Source organism: Macrotis lagotis, chromosome 5, assembly GCF_037893015.1.
Source record: "Macrotis lagotis isolate mMagLag1 chromosome 5, bilby.v1.9.chrom.fasta, whole genome shotgun sequence".
NCBI classification, from domain to species: domain Eukaryota; kingdom Metazoa; phylum Chordata; class Mammalia; order Peramelemorphia; family Peramelidae; genus Macrotis; species Macrotis lagotis.
The window spans coordinates 225,439,932-225,462,193 of record NC_133662.1 but is presented as its reverse complement, the minus strand read 5'-3'; the positions used below and the strand labels follow the sequence as shown (position 1 = coordinate 225,462,193).

Here is a 22,262-nt window from a genome sequence, read left to right as displayed (position 1 = left end):
GTCCTGACTCCAGGCTGGTGCTCTATCCACTATGCAACCTAGCTGCCCCTCATAAAGTGTTTAATAAAATAATCTGGCTTTGGGGTTTTATGAATTCTGGACCTACTAAACAATTTTCTGAGCCTAATTTGATTTACTAAGAGACTTTCTTATCAGGAAGCACATGTGCTGAGCAGTCAACATTAAGTAGTTTAGACTAATTTCTAATTCTATTTTTCAGCATAAAATTAGTGAATTGCCATCCTGGTTTAATCATTCACTTTGGGGGGAGCTAGGTTAGAGTCAACCAGTCTTCCAGAACCAGATTTCACTTAAGTGAATTTATAAAAATGAAAGCCCATGGATTGTAGTGAATTAATATGTATGGACAGTTTTTCCCAGGACTTAATGCTAACTAAACAGATTAAGACATTGAGTGTGTATCCTTCAAATTGCTAGTTACAGCTTCTCTCACAACCACCTGTTCCTTTTCATTACCACTTCTATTATCCTCCTTTAAGGGATTCATTATCTCACAGGAAGATTATGTCAAATACTTCCCAATCCATTGTATACATCACCAGTTGATTAATCTTACTTTCCAGATGATGCATTGTGAGGTATTGTGGTAGTGGAAGGAATTCGGGCCTGGAGTCAAAGGACAGGATCATGGAATGTAAGACTTGGAAAGGACCTTTAGTGACTTTCTAGTTCACTTGGCCATGAAAAGAATCCCTACTAGAAAATACCTGGGAAGTGACTATTTAGACCCTGTTTCATGACCTTCAAGGAAAGGGAACTCATTCCTTCTTAAGACATCCTATTACACTTTTGAATAGCTCTAATTGTTAGGATATTTTTCTTGACATCAAGGTCAAATTGGCCCCCCTCTTTTTTTTAAACTTCTACCCTTTTAGTTTCCACCCTGTAGGAGCAAACAGAACAAATGGAATCCTTTCTCCAGATAAAAGCTTTTCAAGTACGTGAAGAAGCTTTCCTATCTGCTTTGACTCATCTTTTTTTTTTCCATACTAAGTATGGCCAGTTTCATCAATGAAAATTGATATAACCCAGATGCAAGACTCTTCATTATGCTGGTTGTGGTTCCTCTTCTTTGGTTACTCTCTAATTTATCAGTGTTTTCAGTGTCAACCATTGACCAGAGACACAAGACTCCAGAGAGATCTGATGAAGGCAGAATACAAGGGGGCAATCACTTCCTAGTTGCTAGTAGTTCTGCTTCTACTAATATACTTCAGGATTGTATTAGCTTTTTTTCAGCTGCTAGATCTGGATTTGAGTCTTGGCTATGCCACTCATCAGCTATGTGACCATGGTAAATCACATATTCTCCCCGGTTCTTAGTTTCCTAAATCTGCAAAATGGGGCAATGATGTTTGTGGCCAGGCTCAGTGGTTAGAGACTCACTTTGGAATTGGGAAGATCTGGGTTCAAGCCTTGATTGTGACATAGATTCATCAATTAATTTCTCCAACCCCCAGTCAAGTCTCTGAAGTTACAAATTATATAGACTAGTTGTGGGGAATTATGCCATAATTTTGAAGGTATTGTTTCCACATCTGGAGTTCTCAAAAAAAATCATAAGTCCAATTACACACACACACACACACACACACACACACACACACACACACACACACCCATATACATAATGCACTCACCCCTCCCCCAACAAAACAAAGCAATTTATAGGATTCTTTTGGGGGCAAAGCCTTCTAAATTATAAAATAATATATAAATGTATGCTATAATTTTTATATTACAGTAACTTGTATTTCCTGTCTTCTCAGTTGGCTGTTAGTTCCATGAGGGTAATAACCATATCTTTGCTAAAATAATATCTCTCTCTGAGTACCTAGGAAGGTGCTCTGAACATGACAGAGACTCAAATATTTGACAAAATGTGTCTGTTTTTCCATATACTAGTGTGGCCATGGATGGGCAAATCATTGAACCCCTCTGAGACTCAGTTTCTTCTTCAGAAAGAATAAGAAATGACAGAGGATCTCTGAAGTCCTATTTATACACTGCTCTGTGTTTTTGTGTTACTTTTTGGCTCAAAAGTCTTCCCATTGTTAAGAGGCTACATTTCCAACTAACATTCAAATCTATATATCATCTGGCTCCAGTCTGCCTTTCCAGACTTATCCTCATGACTTTTCTAGGTTCAGACTCTTTTTGTTTTCTCTTTACATTTTCTATATCCCCTACCTAGAACATGCCTCCTTTTTTCCTGATCCTATCCATTTTGAAGGACCAGATCAAAGCCCACTTCCTGGTTATGTTCTCCTGATTGCCCCAGCCCAGGTGACTCTGCCTTTCTCTGAGAACAACTGCTTCCCTCATTTTGTACTTCTCAAACTTGGTATTTTCAATGCGTCTGGCTTGGCAACTAGATTGTAAATTCTGGAGGAATGGGGGACAGGAATGTACTAGAACTTGGATATTTATCAGATTTATCAGCAATCATCAAACATATCTTGATTTATTGCTTTGTTGATTGTCTATTCTTTAGAAAGTGATGTAGGGGCGGCTGGGTGGCCTAGTGTAGGAAGCAGCGGCCTTGGAGTCAGGAGGACCTGGGTTCAAATGCGATCTCGGACACTTAATAATGACCTAGCTGTGTGGCCTTGGGCAAGCCACTTAACCCCGTTTGCCTTACCAAAAACCTTAAAAAAAAGTGATGGAGAAAATGTTAGTAGTGCAGATTAAGTTTAAGGTATATCAAAAGTACATTCCTTTTATTTAAATTTTTTTTGGAGGGCTATTTGTTAAACATTTACTAGCACACCTCTGCTAGGGGCTCATGAGCATCGCAGTCCTCTGAACCACTCAATGCAGGTTTGTTTAAGGAATGGTGTGAGCTATCTCTACCCTGCTCTGCTTCTCGTTTCCACAATTTCTCTTTAATCATGGGTTTGGGGATGCAAGAACCTGTGAGGGCATCATTTTATTTTCATCTAGAATTACAGCGGTTTAATCTGGAAGAGATGTTAAAGATCCGCCTTCCTCCTTTTATATGGGCGGCTAGGAGGTGCGTGCAGCAACTACACGGATAAAAGCTTCAGGCCTAGAGGGAGGAAGACCTGAATTCGAATATGGCCTGAGCCACGAAGTCACTTTATCTTGTTTGCCTCAGTTTCCTCATCAGCACAATGAGCTGGAGGAGAAAAGGGCAAAGGGCTCTAGGGACCTCGTCCTTGGACGTGACCGGGACGTGGGGGAGGTGATGCCACAGCAAGCACACGGCTTGGATTTGAGTGCGCCTCGGTTTCTCCCCAGGACTCATCCGGGTCCAGGTCACACAGGGGTCCGCACGCCTGGACGTGGCCTGGATGGGGGGCGGCCAGGGCGAAGTGACCTGCTCGAGTCACAGCCTTGGTAAGCCGCCCGTGTCTGAGGCTGGATCCGAACTCAAGCCCTCCAAATGGGGCCGGGAAGATTTAGCCATCCCTGAAAAACACTCACTGCCACCACCTGAGGTTGTCCAAGGTCACGCGGTGGAAGTGGGGAAGCCGCTTGGGGAAACTGAGGCCGGAGGGGACGGAGCGCGTGTTCAGAGCGGCCCCGTGATCGGCCGCCGCGGCGCAGTCCCCGTCTCTCCCCACTGTCTCTGCCAAGGTCACCCCCCCCAGCCCTTTCTGGGCGCCCCCTCGGGCCCCTCCAGCACGGACGGGGTTAATCCGGCCCGACCCGCGCCCGGGAGGGCTGGGGAGGGGGAGGGGCGGGGCAGAGGCCGCTCCGATCCCAGCAGATTCCTCCGCGGGGAAATCGGGCCGGAACTTCTTGTGCGGGAAAGTCCGGGGGACGAAGGCGGCGGGGGGAGGGGCGGGGCGGGGGCGGGGCTTCCCGGGGGAGGCGGCGAGGCGGAAGGACACACGAGGCGCCGACGGCGCGGCACAAACTTTCTGCCCAGCTCCGGGCGGCGGCGGCGGCCGCGGGTGCGGGCGGGAGCGGGAGCGGGCGCGGCGCCGCGCTGAGCCGGCGGGGCCCGGAGGAGGCCCGGAGGAGGCCGGCCCGAGCCCGGCCGTGGGGGGCGCCCCGCAGGGACCCCCCGCCCCATGCGGAGCCGCTCGGCCGGCGGCGGAGGAGGCGGCGGCGGCGGCCGAGAAGATGCCGGGCGGGCGGCCGGCCCCGCTCTGCCTGCTGCTGGCGCTCTGGCTCAGCCGCGGCGCGCCCGCCCTAGGTGAGTCTCCGGCCCCGGCCCCGGGGCCGCCCCGGGGCCGCACGCGCCGCTGACCTTGGGCCGCGCCGGGCTAACAAAGGGTTCCAGTTCCCCGGGAGCCCCGGGCGCCTCGTGGGGGGGTCGCGCCTGGGGGGGGGGCTCCGGCCCGCCCGGTCCGCCCCGCGGGACCGGCCGCGCCTTTGGCTCTCTGACAGCGCCCCCTCCCCCGCCCGGGGGGCTGTGCCCAAGGGTGGCAGGACAGGCCGCAGCCTCCCCGAGACCCCGACCCCCACGTTCCTCTCTGCCCTTCATCTCTGCCCCCTCGTTCATCTCTGCACCCCCACGTTCCTCTCTGCCCCCCTTCATCTCTGCCCTCGTTCCTCTCTGCCCCCCTTCATCTCTGCACCCCCACGTTCCTCTTTGCCCCCCTTCATCTCTGTCCTCGTTCCTCTCTGCCCCCACGTTCCTCTCTGCCCCCCTTCATCTCTACCCCCCGTTCCTCTCTGTCCCCCTTCATCTCTACCCCACGTTCCTCTCTGTCCCCCTTCATCTCTGTCCTCGTTCCTCTCTGCCCCCACGTTCCTCTCTGCCCCCGTTCCTCTCTGCCCCCCTTCATCTCTGCCCCCCGTTCCTCTCTGCCCCCCTTCATCTCTGTCCTCGTTCCTCTCTGCCCCCACGTTCCTCTCTGCCCCCCGTTCCTCTCTGCCCCCACGTTCCTCTCTGCCCCCGTTCCTCTCTGCCCCCCTTCATCTCTGCACCCCCACGTTCCTCTCTGCCCCCCTTCATCTCTGCCCTCGTTCCTCTCTGCCCCCACGTTCCTCTCTGCCTCCCGTTCCTCTCTGCCCCCACGTTCCTCTCTGCCCCCGTTCCTCTCTGCCCCCTTCATCTCTGCACCCCCACGTTCCTCTCTGCCCCCCTTCATCTCTACCCCCCGTTCCTCTCTGTCCCCCTTCATCTCTGCCCCCCGTTCCTCTCTGCCCCCCTTCATCTGCCCCCCGTTCCTCTCTGTCCCCCTTCATCTCTGCCCTCGTTCCTCTCTGTCCCCCTTCATCTCTGTCCTCGTTCCTCTCTGCCCCCACGTTCCTCTCTGCCCCCACGTTCCTCTCTGCCTCCCGTTCCTCTCTGCCCCCCTTCATCTCTGCACCCCACGTTCCTCTCTGCCCCCACGTTCATCTCTGCCCCCTCGTTCATCTCTGCACCCCCCCGTTCCTCTCTGCCCCCCTTCATCTCTGCACCCCCTCGTTCCTCTCTGCCCCCCTTCATCTCTACCCTCCCGTTCCTCATCTCTACTCTCCCGTTCCTCTCTGCTCCCCGTTCCTCTCTGCTCCCAAGTTTCTCTCTGCCCCCTCGTTCATCTCTTGCACCCCCACGTTCCTCTCTGCCCCCTTCATCTCTACCCTCCCGTTCCTCTCTGCCCCCCTTCATCTCTGCCACCTGTTCCTCTCTGCCCCGTTCATCTATGCGCCCCGACGTTCATTTCCCCCCACCCCCAGCCGGCATGTGCCTTGTTCCATCCTCAGCAGCTTGGAGGCAGCCCAGGCGGCTCCTCAGTCATCTCCCCACCCCGCCCCACCCCCTGGACCAGGGGTCTGCACTTTCCTTCAACTGCCTGCATTGGATTTCTCTTCTGAAAACCTTAGAAAAAGTTTCTTTGGACGCATTTGAAGGTCATTTTGCTTAAAAAAAAAGGGGGGGGGGGGAATCTAAATAATGAAACTGCCTTTTCCAGGAAGAATCTTACAGAAACCACAAACGAGAACTGTTCTTACTTTTAATGAAAAATTGCTCAGCTTTGAGTTGGGGTGTTTTTGTTTTTTTTTGCTCTGTTCTCAATTTTTAAGGGCAGGGGATGGTAAAAATGCACATTTTTGTTTTTTTTTTTAGTGCCAGCAAATAGAACAGGGTAAGATCCCTTTTAGAGCTGTCCTTTCACCCAAAGACACGGATTTAGGCTTTTTCTGCACCTGCCCCAGGCTATCCAAGGTGACTCTAAGATAGACCCAGAGGAACCTCCATCGTACCTTTCAGGGGTTCTATCATTCCTCAAAAAGCATTACGAAACAGCCAGTGGATTAGCTCCTTTTCTTCTCTTTTAAATGAAAAAAGGGAGGTGAGGTGTGATTGGGGTGGGTGGAGGTGGCAAAATTAGCAAGACAGAAGGAGTCTAGGGAGTTGTAGTTGTCACTCATTTTGGCAAGTTAGCTAATCTCTCTGACCCTCGGTTTCCTAGTTATTAAAAAAATGGTAAATAAAACTTTGCAAAGTCAGTAGGGCAGAACTCATGGATGAGGCTGAAAGACACAGCACAAAATCATGCTCAAGAAGAAAATAGGATTTCTTCCTGCCCTTTCTCATTTCAGGATCCTCTAACACTGATGTCTCTAGCTCCGTAAGGGGCCTCTATTAGCATCACTGTTTTACAAATGGAGACTCTCTGCATTAGACTAGCTTACCTAGGTACATAGAATCCTAAATGTTCTCTGCTGTTCAACTTGGCTGCTCCAAGGGAAGGTGAAGCCTGTTTTTAGTGACTCCCCCAATCACACCAAATTATTAACTGTGAACTCTTTTCTGAACATCACCTTCTCCTATCACTTGGACTCTCCCAAGGTACCAATTAGAACACACCCTTCTGACCCTTTGAATCTCTTGTATGGTCGGGCTGGTGGCCAGGATGTAATTTACACTTCATTGAGTACACTTCATCGGGGATCTGTCAGCCCATTCTTGTGGTTCTCCTCTGAGCCCCATTCTTGTGGTTCTCCTCTCAGCCCTCCCTGGCTGCACCCATATCCCCCATCTCCTTTCCCTGCTCTTGGTAGGTACTTTGAGATCTTGCTGCCTTCTCCATAATTCGCCTTGATCTGGTGAATTTTTCTAGACTTGCCTTCTGGATTATTTTGGTCTTTCAGATAATGACTTTTGAAAATGTTGTGTTCTTATTAATTTGTTTGCATCCTATGACAAAAGACACAATAAAACAAAAGAACATCTTTTTTTTTGCCTCCCCCCCTTTTCCCCTTTACAGTGTTTTGTTTTTTTTTTGAAATTCAAGATAGGGAGGGTGGGGGGAGACATTCCTGATTAACTTGTCTCCAGAAATGACAATAATTTTCCCCCTGCTGTCCTGCTTTCCCTGAGTTGATTGTTTACAATTTATTCTCTATATAGCTTATATATAGTTTCCCCCCTCCAACCCCTCCCCACTAGACTGTGAGCTCTTTGGGAATAGGATCTGTCTTCTGCCTTTTTTTTACACCCCCCCCCAAGTGCTTAGCACAGTGAATGGTGGCATTTAATAAATGTTTATTGAGTGACTGTTTTGCTTTAAAGAGGTGACCTCTGTCCTCTCCCTCTCCAACTGCTGAAAGGGGTACTTTGTCACCTAGCTTGTGACAGCCCCATTTAGGACCTTCAGGAGATGCCTGGATATGGCGGGATATGTCTAGAAGTTTTAGAGCTGCCTCTGACCCTTCGAATATGATGTTCTTTGAAACTATATAATTTGCATTTTTTAGCAAAAGCTCTCTTGGAACTCATTCCTTAGACAAACCTCCCCCAGTGTATCTTAAGGATTGTTAAGACATCTAGTCTCTTTCTCACACTTAAGATGAGACAGGGACTTACTTCACTATTTCAAAGAACCCGTAATTTCATAGGTATGGACTGTCTTCTTACTGATGCAAACTGTTATAGACCCTCTTCTTACTCCTACAAACTGAGTGCATTCATATCTTTAGTAGATGTTTTTTACAAGTTACTCTGCCATACTGAAAATCATCGTTCCCATCCTCAACTCTTTGGTGAGGAGCTTCTCTGGACTTAGCAAGAAGGGTTTTTCAGGTGACCATCTTTGGCAGTGTCCATCCTAGAAAACTTTGCCAACCTTGTTCAGTTTCCAGTTTAGAAAAGATGTTGGTCTACTTCAGTGAGTCCCAAGTAGTGTGATCACAATGATGAAAGTGTTTAAATCTTGCCATCGAAGAATTGGAAGGAACTAGGGATATGTAACTGGGAGAAGAGAATACTAGTTGTCTAGTATTTGAAAGAGAGTGATCACTTCGAAAGGTAGAGGTGAGTATTGCCTGGAAATGACAGAAATAGGTTTAGGGACATTACAAGGCTAAACTTCCTAATGAGTTAGAGCTGTCCAGTAATAGAAGTGATTGCTTTGGGAATTACTTACCTTTTGGAAGTAATTGAGCTAAGACTGAATGACCTTGAGTTGTTAAGATGTTTTAAAAGAGAGTCCCATTTTAGGTACAAATTGATGTACTAGCTCTGGGCCTCTGAGGCCCTTTCTTTTCTATCACATGAGATTCTCTGTGATTCTGGTTCAGTGGCATACAGGCTATCAATAATTCAAAATTACAAGCCATGACAGAATGACAGGGTAGCTGGGTAGGTAGGACCTGAATGGCAAGTAGGGAAAATGAATTCAAGGTGAAATTTTCTAAAAGTTGCAACAGATTTATTTTAATGTCACTCTTAGTTTTAGTACAAAAGATAACGTTAAAAGTGAATTTCTTCTAGATCTTTTTTGGGAAAAGGTTTGTGTTTTCCTGTTTTGAAAATAAAATGAATTGCAGTTAATTTTCTTTTTTAAATTTTTTGTAAGGCAATGAGGTTAAAGTGATTTACCCAAGGTCACGCAATTAGTATGTATCAAGTTGTCTGAGACAGAATTTGAACTCAGTGCAGTTAACTTTTGAAGGAAATTTTTTTTGGTGGGGAGAGGGAGAGGATTTTCACCTTGAATTCCTATGATATTTTGAGACATTAGAAAAAAGTACATTAGGGTGAAAAATACTTTGTCCAAAATGAATTCCCATCTTTTCCTGAAACCAAATCCAAAGGGGACTTAAAAAGGGAAAGGCAGACAGTCCCATAAACATTTAGTTGCTGCCTATACTGCCCAAGGGGCACTATGCTAAGCATACAAAAAGAGGCAAAAGAGAGTTCCTGCCCTCCAGGAGTTCACAGTCTGCGGACAGAGAATGTAGGGTTTCTTGCTTGCAGGGTGTCCTAAGTCTTATTTCCCCAGCAAGATAGAGGCAGGCCCTGGGCCACACACAGCACCTAGTTCAGTGGGAGTCAGAGATGAGGTGCTCCAAAGAGATTTGCAGAGTGGAAAAGCCTTATTTATTTAAGTGAACATCATTAGCCTCCTGTGGGCACAGTGGCCTCTTGGCACCTTTGGCTTCCACCCCTCCCCTGCCCTCCCCTCCCTTGGGATGTCCTGCAGGTGAGGCTGATGTTGACTCAGGTTTGCCTGGAAGTTGCTTTCACCTGTAGAGATGAGAGCACCTGAAAACTGACCCCACCTCTGGGAGAACTCTTACTCCACCCTTTCTCTTGAAGAAAGAGCAGCTTAGGTTTTTGTTTTTCCCTTTGTCTTGGCATCCTTTCAGAGAATTTGTTCTCTTCACTCCCCACTTCAGAACCCTTTGTGGTGTGCTGGGGAATCCAAGGCTCCAAAGCCCAGAGATTCAGGGGGGCTAGCTTGGCCTTGAGATCCCTTCCACGTTTGGATTTTTCTCTCCCCTCTCCCCTCTCTCCTTATACTTATGTTGTCAATATTGGGGAAAGTTCATCTACCCTGGAAGAGTAGTGTCTTTTGGTTATTGCTTAAAGATTTATTTTTTTTAGGCTCATAATACTTTTCCCTCCAAAAGATGCCTATTTAGCTGTCTCAGAATTAAGATAGAAATTTTTAAAAATTATTTTATTTTAGAGGAAAGTCACACATTCAATTTTGTGCCCTATAGTCAAATTCAAACTTGCTGCACAGGTTGATTGTGCTGACCTAGTACAAAGAGTTACTTTGTGTCTGTTTTGTATTTATTTATGTATACTTGTTTCCTGTGGTAGAGAATGTGAGCCGCTTGTAGATAGGGGATGATTTTGTTTTAGTCTCTGGAATTTTTATCTCCGTTGCCTTGAAAAATAGTAGACTCTTAATCAATATTTGCTAAATTTATTCAGACTGTGGTGTCATTAGGAAGTCCTGAAAGCCTTTTGATGTTGGATGTTATTTTCCGTTCTTGGTCGGGATGAGCCGCACTTAGTTATCTTTGCAGATGTTATGTGTTGTTAAGACCTGTGACCACTTATTTGTTTTGTGGCAGTCATCTCCTTTTCCTCCTTCTCCCCTTCTCCCCCCCCCCCCCCCAGGTAGTCTGATGAGAAGAAAGAACAGTTCTCTGAAGAAGGAAAGTACAAGGGTGGCTCGAGGTAGGGGATGCTTCTGAACTGAGCACCTGCAACATTCAGATCTTTGGAAAGGGACTGAGGTCTTTCCTTCTTGATGGTTGTGCCTTGGAGGGAAAAGAAGGAATGCTCTTGGGAGTATGTTTCCAGGGTTCTGGATTTAATGAGTCATTTGAGCACTAGGCCCCATTGAGTGTAGGGAGTTTCCTAAGCAATCTCTCTCCCTCTTCCTTCCTTTTCCTTCCTGCTACCCAAGGAAATACAAGTTAGGAGATCAGATGACAGAATAGAGGATGGACTAAGCAGAGCTAGAAGAAACCTCAGAGATCAGCCAGCTTGATCCTTTCATTTTACTGATGGTCCAACTCAAGACCTGAGAGGGAATTAAGGGACTTTGCTTGCTAATGGCAGAACTGGGATCAGGACCTACTTGTTCCATGTTCTTTCCACTGGGTCATGCTCTCTGCTGTTCAGAAGAGTTCTTAAGAAAGCCATGCATATTAGGGAGAAGAACAAAGGAATGACCCTATTCATTTATCTGTATAAGCATGAGTCTGATTTCATAACATTTTTCTTCTAATGTGATTTCTTTCCTTCTGTCGGCTTTGACATTTGAAAAGCTTAACTACCAGGACAGCAAGGTTTTTATGACCCACTAGAATGGGAGGGAACCTTGTCATCCTTCATGGATGTCTTTCACCCATTACTGACTGGGTAGGGTCCCTGTCCTCAAGGAGCTTATAGTTACAGGGTCATTCTCGAGGAGGTGGGGATAATGAGGACATAGACAAGACTGCAGGAGTCATCAGTGATATATCCACACATTTGGAAAGCTACTTGGCTGATCATAAGTGAGAGCCTTTTAGGGAGCATGGCCCAAGGCTGGAAGGCATGTCACCAGGCATGTCAAGGGTTTCTTCCACACCGGTCCTTAGTGAATACTTTGAAGTTTCTTTTTTTCTGTGTTAGTATTAAAATCTCCTTGTGAAGATCCTCCTTACAAGTCAAGGATCTAAATATACCCAAGGGTATTATTTGGAGAAAACAAGAAGGCTCTTTGTCTGATGGGGGTATGGATATGAGCTACTTGGCATGTGTGATCATGTTGATGAGTGTCCTGTGAGAAGGATGGTAGTCCTTCTATTGAGTCCTGAAGGTCAAGCCTGACCCAAGATAAAATTTGACTGGGCTAAAAGAAAAGTTCTCCCTTAGATTTATTTTCTTGTGTCAGTGACTGAAGGTTCCTTTTTGTTGCCTAGAAAGGATTGAGGTAGTAGTATCATAGACTCACCCAGAGTTTCTGCCCCAGTTGGCATGGGGATTTTACCCTATCAGTTATTCATAACTGCCAGCATCATCCTTCACCATGTTGTGCTTGTTCTGGCAAAAACATTGTTTTACCAATTCCCCAGAAGTTCAGGCTCTAACTGGATGGGACGGAGTAAGGTTTTTTTGTTTGTTTGTTTGTTTTTTTGGTGGGGGTTTAGAAGTGGAAGGATAGGACATTTTTGGCTTCCTTTGCTCCTCCTTAACATCAGGTAGATTTCTTTGTTCTGATTTCTTTGTTCCAGCTATGAAAACTGCCCTTCATCTCCTGGCTAAATAACAAGGGGCCAACATTTCTCTCGGCTTGTCACACTGTGCCCTTCTTTGGAGGCCTGCCTAGGGCAGTTACTAGTCTCCAAGTTAGTTCTCATGCAGGATGTTGGCAGCACAGTCCCAACTCTCAAATCCATGCATACATTATGCTCACATCATGCCAGGACTGCCCCATTGCAGCACAAACACAGGTTGGGCCTATTGGGGTTGCAGAACCTGTTCCTTTGGCTAAGAGTACCTTGCCTGCCTTCTTTTAGCATATTTATTTATATGAAGTGGGTATGCATACATATGTGTATCTTGTTGAGGGAAGGAGACACTTAAAAAGGGGAATTTTGTTATGTTCCAAGTCTTGTCTAGTTAAAAGTAGATGGTTTCCTAACTGGTGCTTGATGCTGTTCTAACACATTGTTTAGCCTGTTGTCTTATGTGGTGGCAGGTGTGTGTGTGTGTGTGTGTGTGTGTGTGTGTGTGTGTGTGTTTCTTTTGCTTCCCTTTTTTGCTTCTTGTGATCTGTTCTTGCTCATCTCTCCTTTGCAAGAGAAATACTGGAAAACTTTAAAAGACATTGTGGAGATGAAACAGCTCGTCTTGACTGGTGGACTCAGTGGGGAAAAGCTGCTGCTTTGGAGAGTTCTAGTCTTTGTAATTCATGTGGTAATAATTAAATACAGCCCACTCTCAAATAAACCCTGATGAACCTATGAATGATGATAGACACAAAATAAGGGAATGCTTACGGCACTAAGTGAACTTTTTACTCCTCTGAGTAACAAATTATGTATCAGAGTTCTTCATAGAAACTTTCATGATGACTTGGTATCTGGCCGCTCCCATCTGCCCAGGGAGGTGCCTTGTCTTCTTGGCGTTCATTGCTGTGTTAGATCATTGGATTAAAAAATTTTTTTTTTCAATGACAAGTAAAGATAGTTTTCAACATTTATTTTTTGTAAGATTTTGAGTTCTTCGTTTTCCCTTCCCCTTGACATACTAATTCCATACTAGTCATGTTCTGAAAGAAGTATCAGAACAAAAGGGAAAAAACAACCATGAGGAGGAAAATAATATAAAACAAATTTTAAACAGTGAAAATAGACTTTGGTTTGCATTCAGATTCCATAATTCTTTCTCTAGTTGTGGATGCTGTTAGCCATCATGAGACTTTAAGAATTGTCTTTTAGATCATTGAATTTTAAAGGAATGCATTCTATTTTAGCCTTTACTTATTTTTTCTGCTTGTAATAGTTGTAGCTATATGTATTTTATGTGAATTTTAATCTTTAAAGGGAAAAGAAAGACCATCAACACTAGTGCAGTATTATAGGTAACAATTGAAGATGATTAGAGTCTTTTTGATCACACCAGTCTATCTTGTAACCAGAAGCAGAATATGTGATGTTAACATGATGAATAGTACTTGTGTGTAATGAATTTTGAAAAAAAAATTTTCTATATGAGTCTCTCTTCAGTATGCTATGGTCAAGTGACATTGCTTTTCCTGTCCTTCCTCAAAGCATTCCATGTCCCATCTTTGTGTTTTTGCAAGGTGGCCCCTAAGATCAGGAATACTCACCCTGCTCACCTCTGTCCCCTTAAATCCTTCTTTTTCTTTAAAGTCCAGTTCCAAGGCCATCTCTAATATGAGACCTTTCGTGACTCTCCCAGCTATTTGTATCCCCCCCCCCCAGCCCTGACTTCTGTGTGTGTGTGGGTGGGGGGGTATATATACATATGTGTGTGTGTATACTTGTGTGTTCACTTCGCCCCTTATAGGGTTGTAAGGACAATTCCATTTTGATCTTTGCTCTCCTGGCATTAAGCATGGTGCCTAGCCCAATTTTTCAGTCATTTCAGTTGTGTCTGATTTGGAGTTTTCTTGGAAAAGACACTGGACTGGTTGGCCATTTCCTTCTCCAGTTCATTTGATAGATAAGGAAACTGAGGCAAACAGGGTTAAAGTGATTTGCCCAGGGTTACACAGTTCATAAGTGTCTGAGCCTGGATTGGATCTCAGAAGAATCTTCCCAACTCCAGGCCTAGCACTCTATCTATTGGGCTACCTAGTTGCCCACTTGGCCCATGGTAGATGCTTATTAAATGTTTATTATTTGGTTTAAGGGTTGAAAGGGCAGAAGACCAGTCTTGAAGTCAGGAAGACCTGAGTGCAGGTCCTGTTCCCTTAACACATAATATCTGTACAGCCAAATCTTAACCTATAATAGATGTTAGAAATTTGCATGAATGAGGGAAATTTCCTTACCAAGAGGTCTTAGTACAAGAAAAATCATAAGAGAATAACTTCATAATGCATTTTAGTACTTGAATAAGTTCCATATGGTGTTTTTAGAATTATATTTTTCCTCTGGATTTTAATCCTAAATTGAGCACATGATAATGAGCATACCCCTAGGATTTATATTCTTCCTCTATTTTATAATGTAATCTCTGGGAATGCAAAGCAGATTTAATAATATCTTGATGAATCACAACTAGAATGGAAAACTTGCTGGGAAAAGTAATAAAAATGACAAATCATTAGGTAGCATATACCCAAATAAAGAGCTAGTTAAGCTCTGCCACAAAATCCCTCCCCCCTACACTCTCCTCCTTCACCCTCTGCCCCTCCCATGACCATTCAAAACTTGGTAATGTGAGTACAATCGTATTTGTTCATGAATACAATTTTTGTGTGAAGATTTTACAGTTGAAACTACATTGTAACCTACCCAAGGGCAAAGCCTAAGCCTGGGTGTTGATTCTTTCATTTTGACCTCTTTGCTGGTCAGTTCCATTAGCCATCCTATGATCCTGTCCTGTCCTTCAGGCCAGTAGACTAACTTGCCCTTTAAGGGAACTGGCCAAATACACCCATCCTTTGGGTACCCTAATAAAAACATTTTTTCCTCTTCTAGTGCCCTCCTTTCTCTGACCCCCTTCCCCCATTCCCTGTACATAGTGATCCTTTGATAAATATTGTTGACTAATGTTGCAATCCAGGAGAGTGGCTTCAAGGATGTGTGGTTTAGAAAATTGTGGCATTGCTTCTGGGCCCTGGGGACCAGCTGAATAGCCGTCTGCTCGGCCACTGTGGGATTTAAGTATCTGGTTCTGAGAAATTTCAGGCAGAATGAATGCCCTCTCAAGGACTGGTGGAATTCAGGGATCTGGGAGCATGCCAGCTATATTACCATATTTAAAGTGAGCTTGAAAGAGGAGAAAAATAACATTTCTAAGTACCTGAAAGAGAAAGGCCTCTCAGAAGGACGGACCGTGACCTTGTAGTTATGTGGTAGCTGGGATTCTGGAGAGGGACTGGTTTTGATTCCAGTAGCCTTTGTGTCTGTGGAAACAGGAAAATAAAGATGTGAAATAAAATTTGGTTGGAAAACCATTTTTATGCAAAAAAGTTTTATAGTATTTCTAAAAGGAAGAAAACTGTTCCATGTAGAATATACATCAAGAGACGTGACCAATAGATGAAGCTTCACTTTACACACTTTTTTGTTTTCTTTAATGTATTTGGGTCTGTTTTGTTAATTGCAAAAAATTAAATGGTAACATTTTATTCATTTTATATATTCAATAATTTACTTTGATGTATAATAAACATTTTTAAAATAACTTGTCACATTTTTTAAAAGCTCAGTTAACATTTATTGAACCTTATTTTCATTTTTAATTACTTGCTTCTTATTTCTTGGCATGATATTGAATTTCTTCATTTACTAAGGCACAGTAGTTCTGACTGTGGATCTCATGCCATCAATTATGAACATAATTGAACTTTTCCTGCTGCATTTTTCCTACTTATAAACTTGGTACAGTATCCAAGGATATTTAAAATATTAAATAAGTGAAACTAGTAATGTTATTATGTCACATATGTGTTCTGTAAAACTGTTTTACATCGTGATTTATATGTATCTTATTTCCATAAGCCTGAGGGGCAAAGATCAGGTCTTATATTTTTGTATATTATACAGCAGCTTACACAGGATTGAATTCAAAGTTTGAAGTTCATCCTCATTCTTTCATTCTCCTATTATCTCCTTCCCTCTGTAGATATGCTTAGATCTCTTCAGTTTAAGGGGAGGAGGGTGGAAACCCATTCTCTTGACCAGGTCATCTCAAATTATATTCTGCACCCACCCCCAACCCCCTTTCAGTGCTAAACTTTTAGAAAGAGGATTGGGCTATGCATCTGTTTTACTGTTCCCTCTCCCAGCCCCCTTGAAGTCTGCCTTCTAAACCCTACCACCCACCCAACCTCAGAAACTGTGGTGAAAATCCAGATTCCCCATTTTAAAAACTAGGAGATTGAGACTCAGATTTAGATGACTTGCCCAGGGTCACACGGAATAAGTTGCCGACCTGGAATGCCAACCCAGGACCTTTTGGTTCCAGAGTCTCCATACTTTCTCCTGTACTAGATTGCCTTTGGTTTAGCTTCCTTCTGTTAAATTCACTTACATAGCTTCCGTCATTTGTATTATCTCTTTGGTTTGTTTCAGTTGGCCTTGAAATTAGTTTCCCTGTGCTTTTCTGAGTTCTTCATTCATCATTTTTTTTTAGTTTTTTTTCTTTTTGCAAGGCAATGGGGTTAAGTGGCTTGCCCAAGGCCACACAGCTAGGTAATTATTAAGTGTCTGAGGCTGGATTTGAGCTCAGGTACTCCTGACTCCAGGGTCGGTGTTCTATCCACTGTGCCACCTAGCCTCCCCTCATTCATCATTTTCTTAACTGTACTATAATATCCTATTATCTTCACTACTTCCCAGTCAATGGGCATCTGCTTCGTTTTCACTTCTTTACTGCCACAAATAGTGTTGCTCTGAATATTTTCCTGCCTTTCTGCTTCTGCATCCTTCCAATATGATCAATATCTCCTTGCCTGAGGCTTTACACCCTCCATCCATCCATCCTTTGCCACTTGCTACACTGTCCTCATTTCCACCCTTGCTCTTGGAAAGGACACCTCATCCGATTTCCCAGTGACACCAGTCATCTGCTGGTTGACCTCAGCCTGGCCACCACTCCCTTTTAAGTGCATCTCCCTCATTAGAAAGTAGCCTCCTGGAGGGTAAAGATTGTCTCTTTTGCATTTATAACTTGCTTACTAATGCTTCTTCATTCCTTCCTTTATGAGGAGCCCCCTTTTTTTTTGTCTTTGACCTCTTGTGGGGGGGTAATCCATCTGGATGGAATAGTTTCCTTAATTCCATCCTTTTTAATCAAACTCTTGGATGGGACCACTCCTTTAGCCTTCTGCCATGATTGATTGTCATTTATATCAGTGTTCAAATGGATCTGTGATCACTCTGTTGATATTATCTCCTACACAATTCCTCCCTTCCTTCTCATTCTAGGCCATGTCTTTTTTCTTTTTCATTCTGAACTTAAACACCAGTCAAACAAACATTTCCATATATGTGTATGCACACATACAATATATATGGATTCACATTATATATACTTATACACACATAGAACTGCAACTACATATACTATATGTGATATACACATACACACACATAATAAAATTGTACAAGAAACTACAAACTCTATAAGAACTTGCTTTTCTTTTAAAGTATATGATAAATTCAATAGAAGAGAGAGCTATTTGTGTGATTCCTTCTTCCATGTCTTTTCATAATTCATCCATAGGGGTTTGTTCTAGCCAGGACCTCCAGTCCCTCTTTCCTGTCCACTAGATCCACACTCAACCTGTCATCTACTATTCCTCCCTCTCACTCTCACATCTTTTTCAGCTGGACGTGTCTCAGATGATGGCTTTTATACTACTTAAACACAAACGATCATTGGTCAACCTACCTTTTATTCATCATGCATATTTGTCCTTTGTGTTGCTTACAGTTTTGATATTTCTGAAATCATAGGATTCATACAAGCTACAGTTACACATAGCATCACCAGAACAATCAGAAAGATGAGATTTTATGACAATTTAATATTGTTGAAAGTGTGGGACAGTTCTCTTAATAAAAGTCCAGCCCAGGTTCCTTTTCCTTTCTGGGTCCTATTTCAAGATGTAGAGGCCAATTAATATACTTCTGTCCAATTTATGTGCTAAGCTGGCTAGTATGAGTATCGGCTCTCAATTTCTTCTTGGCTTTCCTTGTTGAGCTAAACTCTTCTTCCTGTGCATAGGTTCCTCCTCTTTTTCCCCTGGATTCTTTTCTCTATTTCTTTTTTTCATCACTTTACATGCTATCTCTCTTTGCCATCATTTCTTGGCCAACTTCATTTCTTTCATTTTCATGTCTCTGTGAAAATAACTTACAACTCAGTGTATTCAGTTCCCATCAGTCATTTAAGCTCCAACCTCTCATCTTTTTTTTTTTCCATCTTCAAACTAAAGATCTTCTCACCCTGAGCTCAGAGCTGAGGAATAGAATTGTTCCTTTGGTATAGGAAACTTTCAGGTGATAAAACCTTCCAAGAATATGCATTGACAACTTCTAGTTTTAGAGGGTCCCACATCAGTATTTGTCAGTGTAGAGGACTTCAGCTTTGGTTCTGTAGATGCTACTCATCACTGTCTCTCTCCCACAAACTCTCCATGTCTCAAAATGAACTCATTTTCCTCTTCAAAACCCACCTTCCTTCCACAGTTTCTGGCACCATCAAGATTCAAAACTAAGGCTTAGAACCTTAGTTATTTTCTTTCTCTCTCACACACATCCATTTCACCACTAAAGTTCACCTGACTTTTCTTTTTCTCATTTGTCTGTTGCTTCACACAAGTTTTATGCATTGGGGAAAGCTGGTGAACCCAGATTCAGGAGAAGCTTGGGTTTAACTGGAGGCTCTGGCAATTAGGAATTGGGATAATAACATTATCTTTCCACACCATGGCCACCTCATTGATTGCTTCTTGTGTTAGCTACTTATCTATTTGTTAGGGGGGGAAAAATGAGTTTTTGTATTTGATTACTCTTACAGCTTCCTAAACAACTTTCCTACCTTAGCTGCCCTAGACTGACTGTTACTCTGCACAAATTCTCTAAGTGGCTCTCTATGATCTATATGAGGGTCATCAAACTGTGGCCCAAGGGCTAAATTGGCCTGCTCCTATTTTTGTAGCCCTTGCAAGTTTTAAAAACATTTTGAACAATAATAAAACTTTTATTATAAAGGCAAGAAAAAAATCACACAATGATATATAGCTTATGAGCTATTCAAAAATAGGCAGCAGAATGAATCCTGGACCTTTGGTTTTTTGTGATAAAATACTACTTCCTTAGCCTGGTATTTCAGGTTCTCTAAATTGACTCCAGTTTATTTTCCCAGTCTCTTTTCATTAGATTCCTCTTCTTGCAGTCTTTCAGCCAAATTTTATAATCAGCTCTTTCTTGATCTCATGCTGTATTTCATTGCCTCTTGAAATATTTGCTGGCTCTTCTCTCCTTGTATCTACCTGTCAAAATTCTTTTTCTGAAACCTTCTCCCCCCCCCCCCATTTGAAAGGGATTCCTTTTTCCTTGAGTTCTTCAGTTCTCTCTCTCCTTTGCCCACCACGGCTCTAGTGTATCATACTGAATTGTGCCCATGCTGTCTTTTTTATTTGATTGTCAGCTTCTTGAGGGAGGGCAGTTGAGAACATTTTCATCTTCATATTCCCAATACTTTGAATGATACCTTGCATATTGTCAAATACTTAATCAGAAGGTTTTTTTTGAATTGTTGATTAAGATGCAGTTGTGACTTATGAGGGAAAACCCCAAGTATTCCCCATCTTGAGAGTTTACAACCTTTATCTTCCTCAGCCCTACCCTCCTCTTCCTGAGATCTGTGGCTTGCTGCTACCATCATACTTGGTCTCTTCTAGGACAGAGAATGAGGTGAAGCTGGGTATGGTATCAATAGGTATCTGAACTTGGAGCCAGGAGATCTGGATTTGAATTTTTATCTCACCATTTAATAATACTGGGCAGCTGGTGGTCTAATGGTAGATAGAGCAATGGACCTAGACTCAAAAAAAATCTGAGTTCAGTTCAGCTTCAGACACCCTGAGCAAGTCATGTCACTTCTGTCTCAGTTTCTTCATCTATAAAATAGGGATAATAATAGCTCTTACTTCCCAGAATTGTTTTGAGGATAAAATGTGGTAATATTTGTAAAGCACTTTGCAAACTTTAAAGTTGTATATAAATGCTAGCTTTTGTTATTATTTATTAAGTCAGTTACTGAGCTTGTTTCCTCATTTGTAAGATGAGGACAGTAATACTTGTACTACTTGCCTCACAAGGTGGCTGTGAAGATCAAAAGAGATGATGAATGTATGATGGTTTTAGACTTTAAATCATCGTATAAATGTAAGCTGTGATTAATAATTCCAGTTCACAAACATTTACTTAAGCATCTGAGATTCAAAGTCTCCACCCTTACAGAGTTGACAGGCTAGTAAAAAGGGAGAGCCAGGGATGGCTGAATATTCTGACCTTTTCTGGCCTGCCATTTTCCCATGGATGACTCTAGGTTTCTTTTCCATTAATTAGTCTCCATTACAAAGACAAGCCAACCCAGGTTTAAGAAATAATGATGACTGAAAAAAGAGTGAGTGAAGCTGACCTCCCTTTTGACCAGAATAGATCTTGAGATCCAACCTCTGTCTTCTCCTCTTCTTTAATTGGCTTTGTTTGTGGGTAACTTTCACGGTTTTACCTCAATTGACAGATGTGGAGTCAAATGTGTCTCAGGTTCACAGGGGTGATATTGGTGCTTCATAGTAGGTCACTTCCTTTTTGGGTTCATTCATGGTGGTATAGCTGAAGACTGATTTCTGTGGGTAGGGCCCCTGCCATAGGAAGAAAAGCTTCAATGCTAGTAGGAGGCTTTTGTAATATTTAAGTTCCTATGAGGATTCTCAGAAATAACCTTGGTGTGCTTCTCAGTGAAAAGAGTAGTTAACTGGGGCTTTAGGAGAACTTTAGGTTTGAATCCTTTCTTCAACACTTTCTGAGCACTGTAACTGTGGGTGAGTGAGTCTTTTGACTTAATCTCTCTGGACCTGTTTTCTCATCTCTAAAATAGGGATAATAATACCTATACTATTAGCCTCAAGTAATTGTATTGATTGAATGAACTATGTATGAAAAATGTCCTCTAATTTTGAAATGCCGGATAAATGTCAACTTTTATTATTATCTGTTCCTTCATTTCCCCGCCCCCCTTTTTTACTATAACCTGAAATGTAGGGTGTTCAAACTTAGTTCAGATTGCCTTGTTTATCTTGTACTTTCAACCACCCATAAATTTATTTTAGTATTTCTTCCCTTTTAATAAAAATGAGGAAATAAGTGGGAACATTATTAGTGCAATATGATGGTGGCTGTAGGACATATCAATGAGGAAATGCAGTTAAAGGTTCTGTGGGAACTGTTCCTATGGGGCATTTCAGTGTAGAATTGATATAAAAATGGCCAAAAACTTAATCCTGTTAATGTTGGTGGTATGGGAAGGAATAATGAACAGATTCATAAAGTCTTGAATCATTTAGAGGAGAAGTATTCATGGTCTCAGCCTTCTTGCCATGGAGCCAGGCTCAGCAGGCATACTTTTAGTTTTGTCTCATGGAGCAACTTGCCATAGGGAGTGGCCAATTAGCTGAAGGGTGTTGCAGTTAGATACTAAGTCATTGCCAAGTGGGGGATGTTCCCCTGCCTGGGTGACCCAGCTTGACTTCTGCTCCACCTGGGGAACAAGATCAGCCCGACTGCTTGCTGTGTTGGGACCACTTTGTTATTATCTTTGTAGGTTGTAGATGATGATGAATTAGAGATGATGAGTTAGAATAAAGTTGCAACTTGAAGGAATTTCAAGTATGTCCCATTGTAATGGGAGAGGTAGAGAAAGGGAGATAGTATCAGATCTAGCAACTTGGAACCCTCACACCCATGTAACCAAGTCATCTTCCCTTTCTATCTCTCCCAGCACTGGGATATTTATTCCATTAACTAGATTGACTTCTGAGATTAGAACCTTTAGGATAGATTAGATTGGAACTACTATGCCAATCATGTTCTCTTGATCATTACGAATGGATTCTGTTCATTTTGAATTAGATGCTAACAAAATTCTGGAATTTGTCTTGGTCATTGAAAAGTCAAAATCTTGATGAAATTTTAATGTTTGAGTTTGATCACATATATAGCAAAAGACCATGTTGGATGAGAGTGAGATGACAGATAGACAGGCTCAAGTGCCACTCCTCTCAATAGACTTTGGTGGCTCCCTATTATCTCCAGGATCATATATAAAATTCTCT

At 43.1% G+C, this 22,262-nt stretch overlaps 1 protein-coding gene across 2 annotated transcripts in view; it reads left to right on the top strand.

Moving 5' to 3' along the window:
• Positions 1-3,998: 3,998 nt before the first annotated feature.
• NOTCH2 (notch receptor 2) overlaps positions 3,999-22,262 on the top strand; it is a 160,066-nt gene continuing 141,802 nt past the window's right edge. For both annotated transcript variants that reach the window (XM_074188582.1, XM_074188581.1), the window contains exon 1: positions 3,999-4,186. In XM_074188582.1, coding sequence (XP_074044683.1) covers positions 4,114-4,186 — 73 coding nt within the window. In that variant the 5' untranslated portion in view covers positions 3,999-4,113. The remainder of the gene's footprint in view (positions 4,187-22,262) is intronic.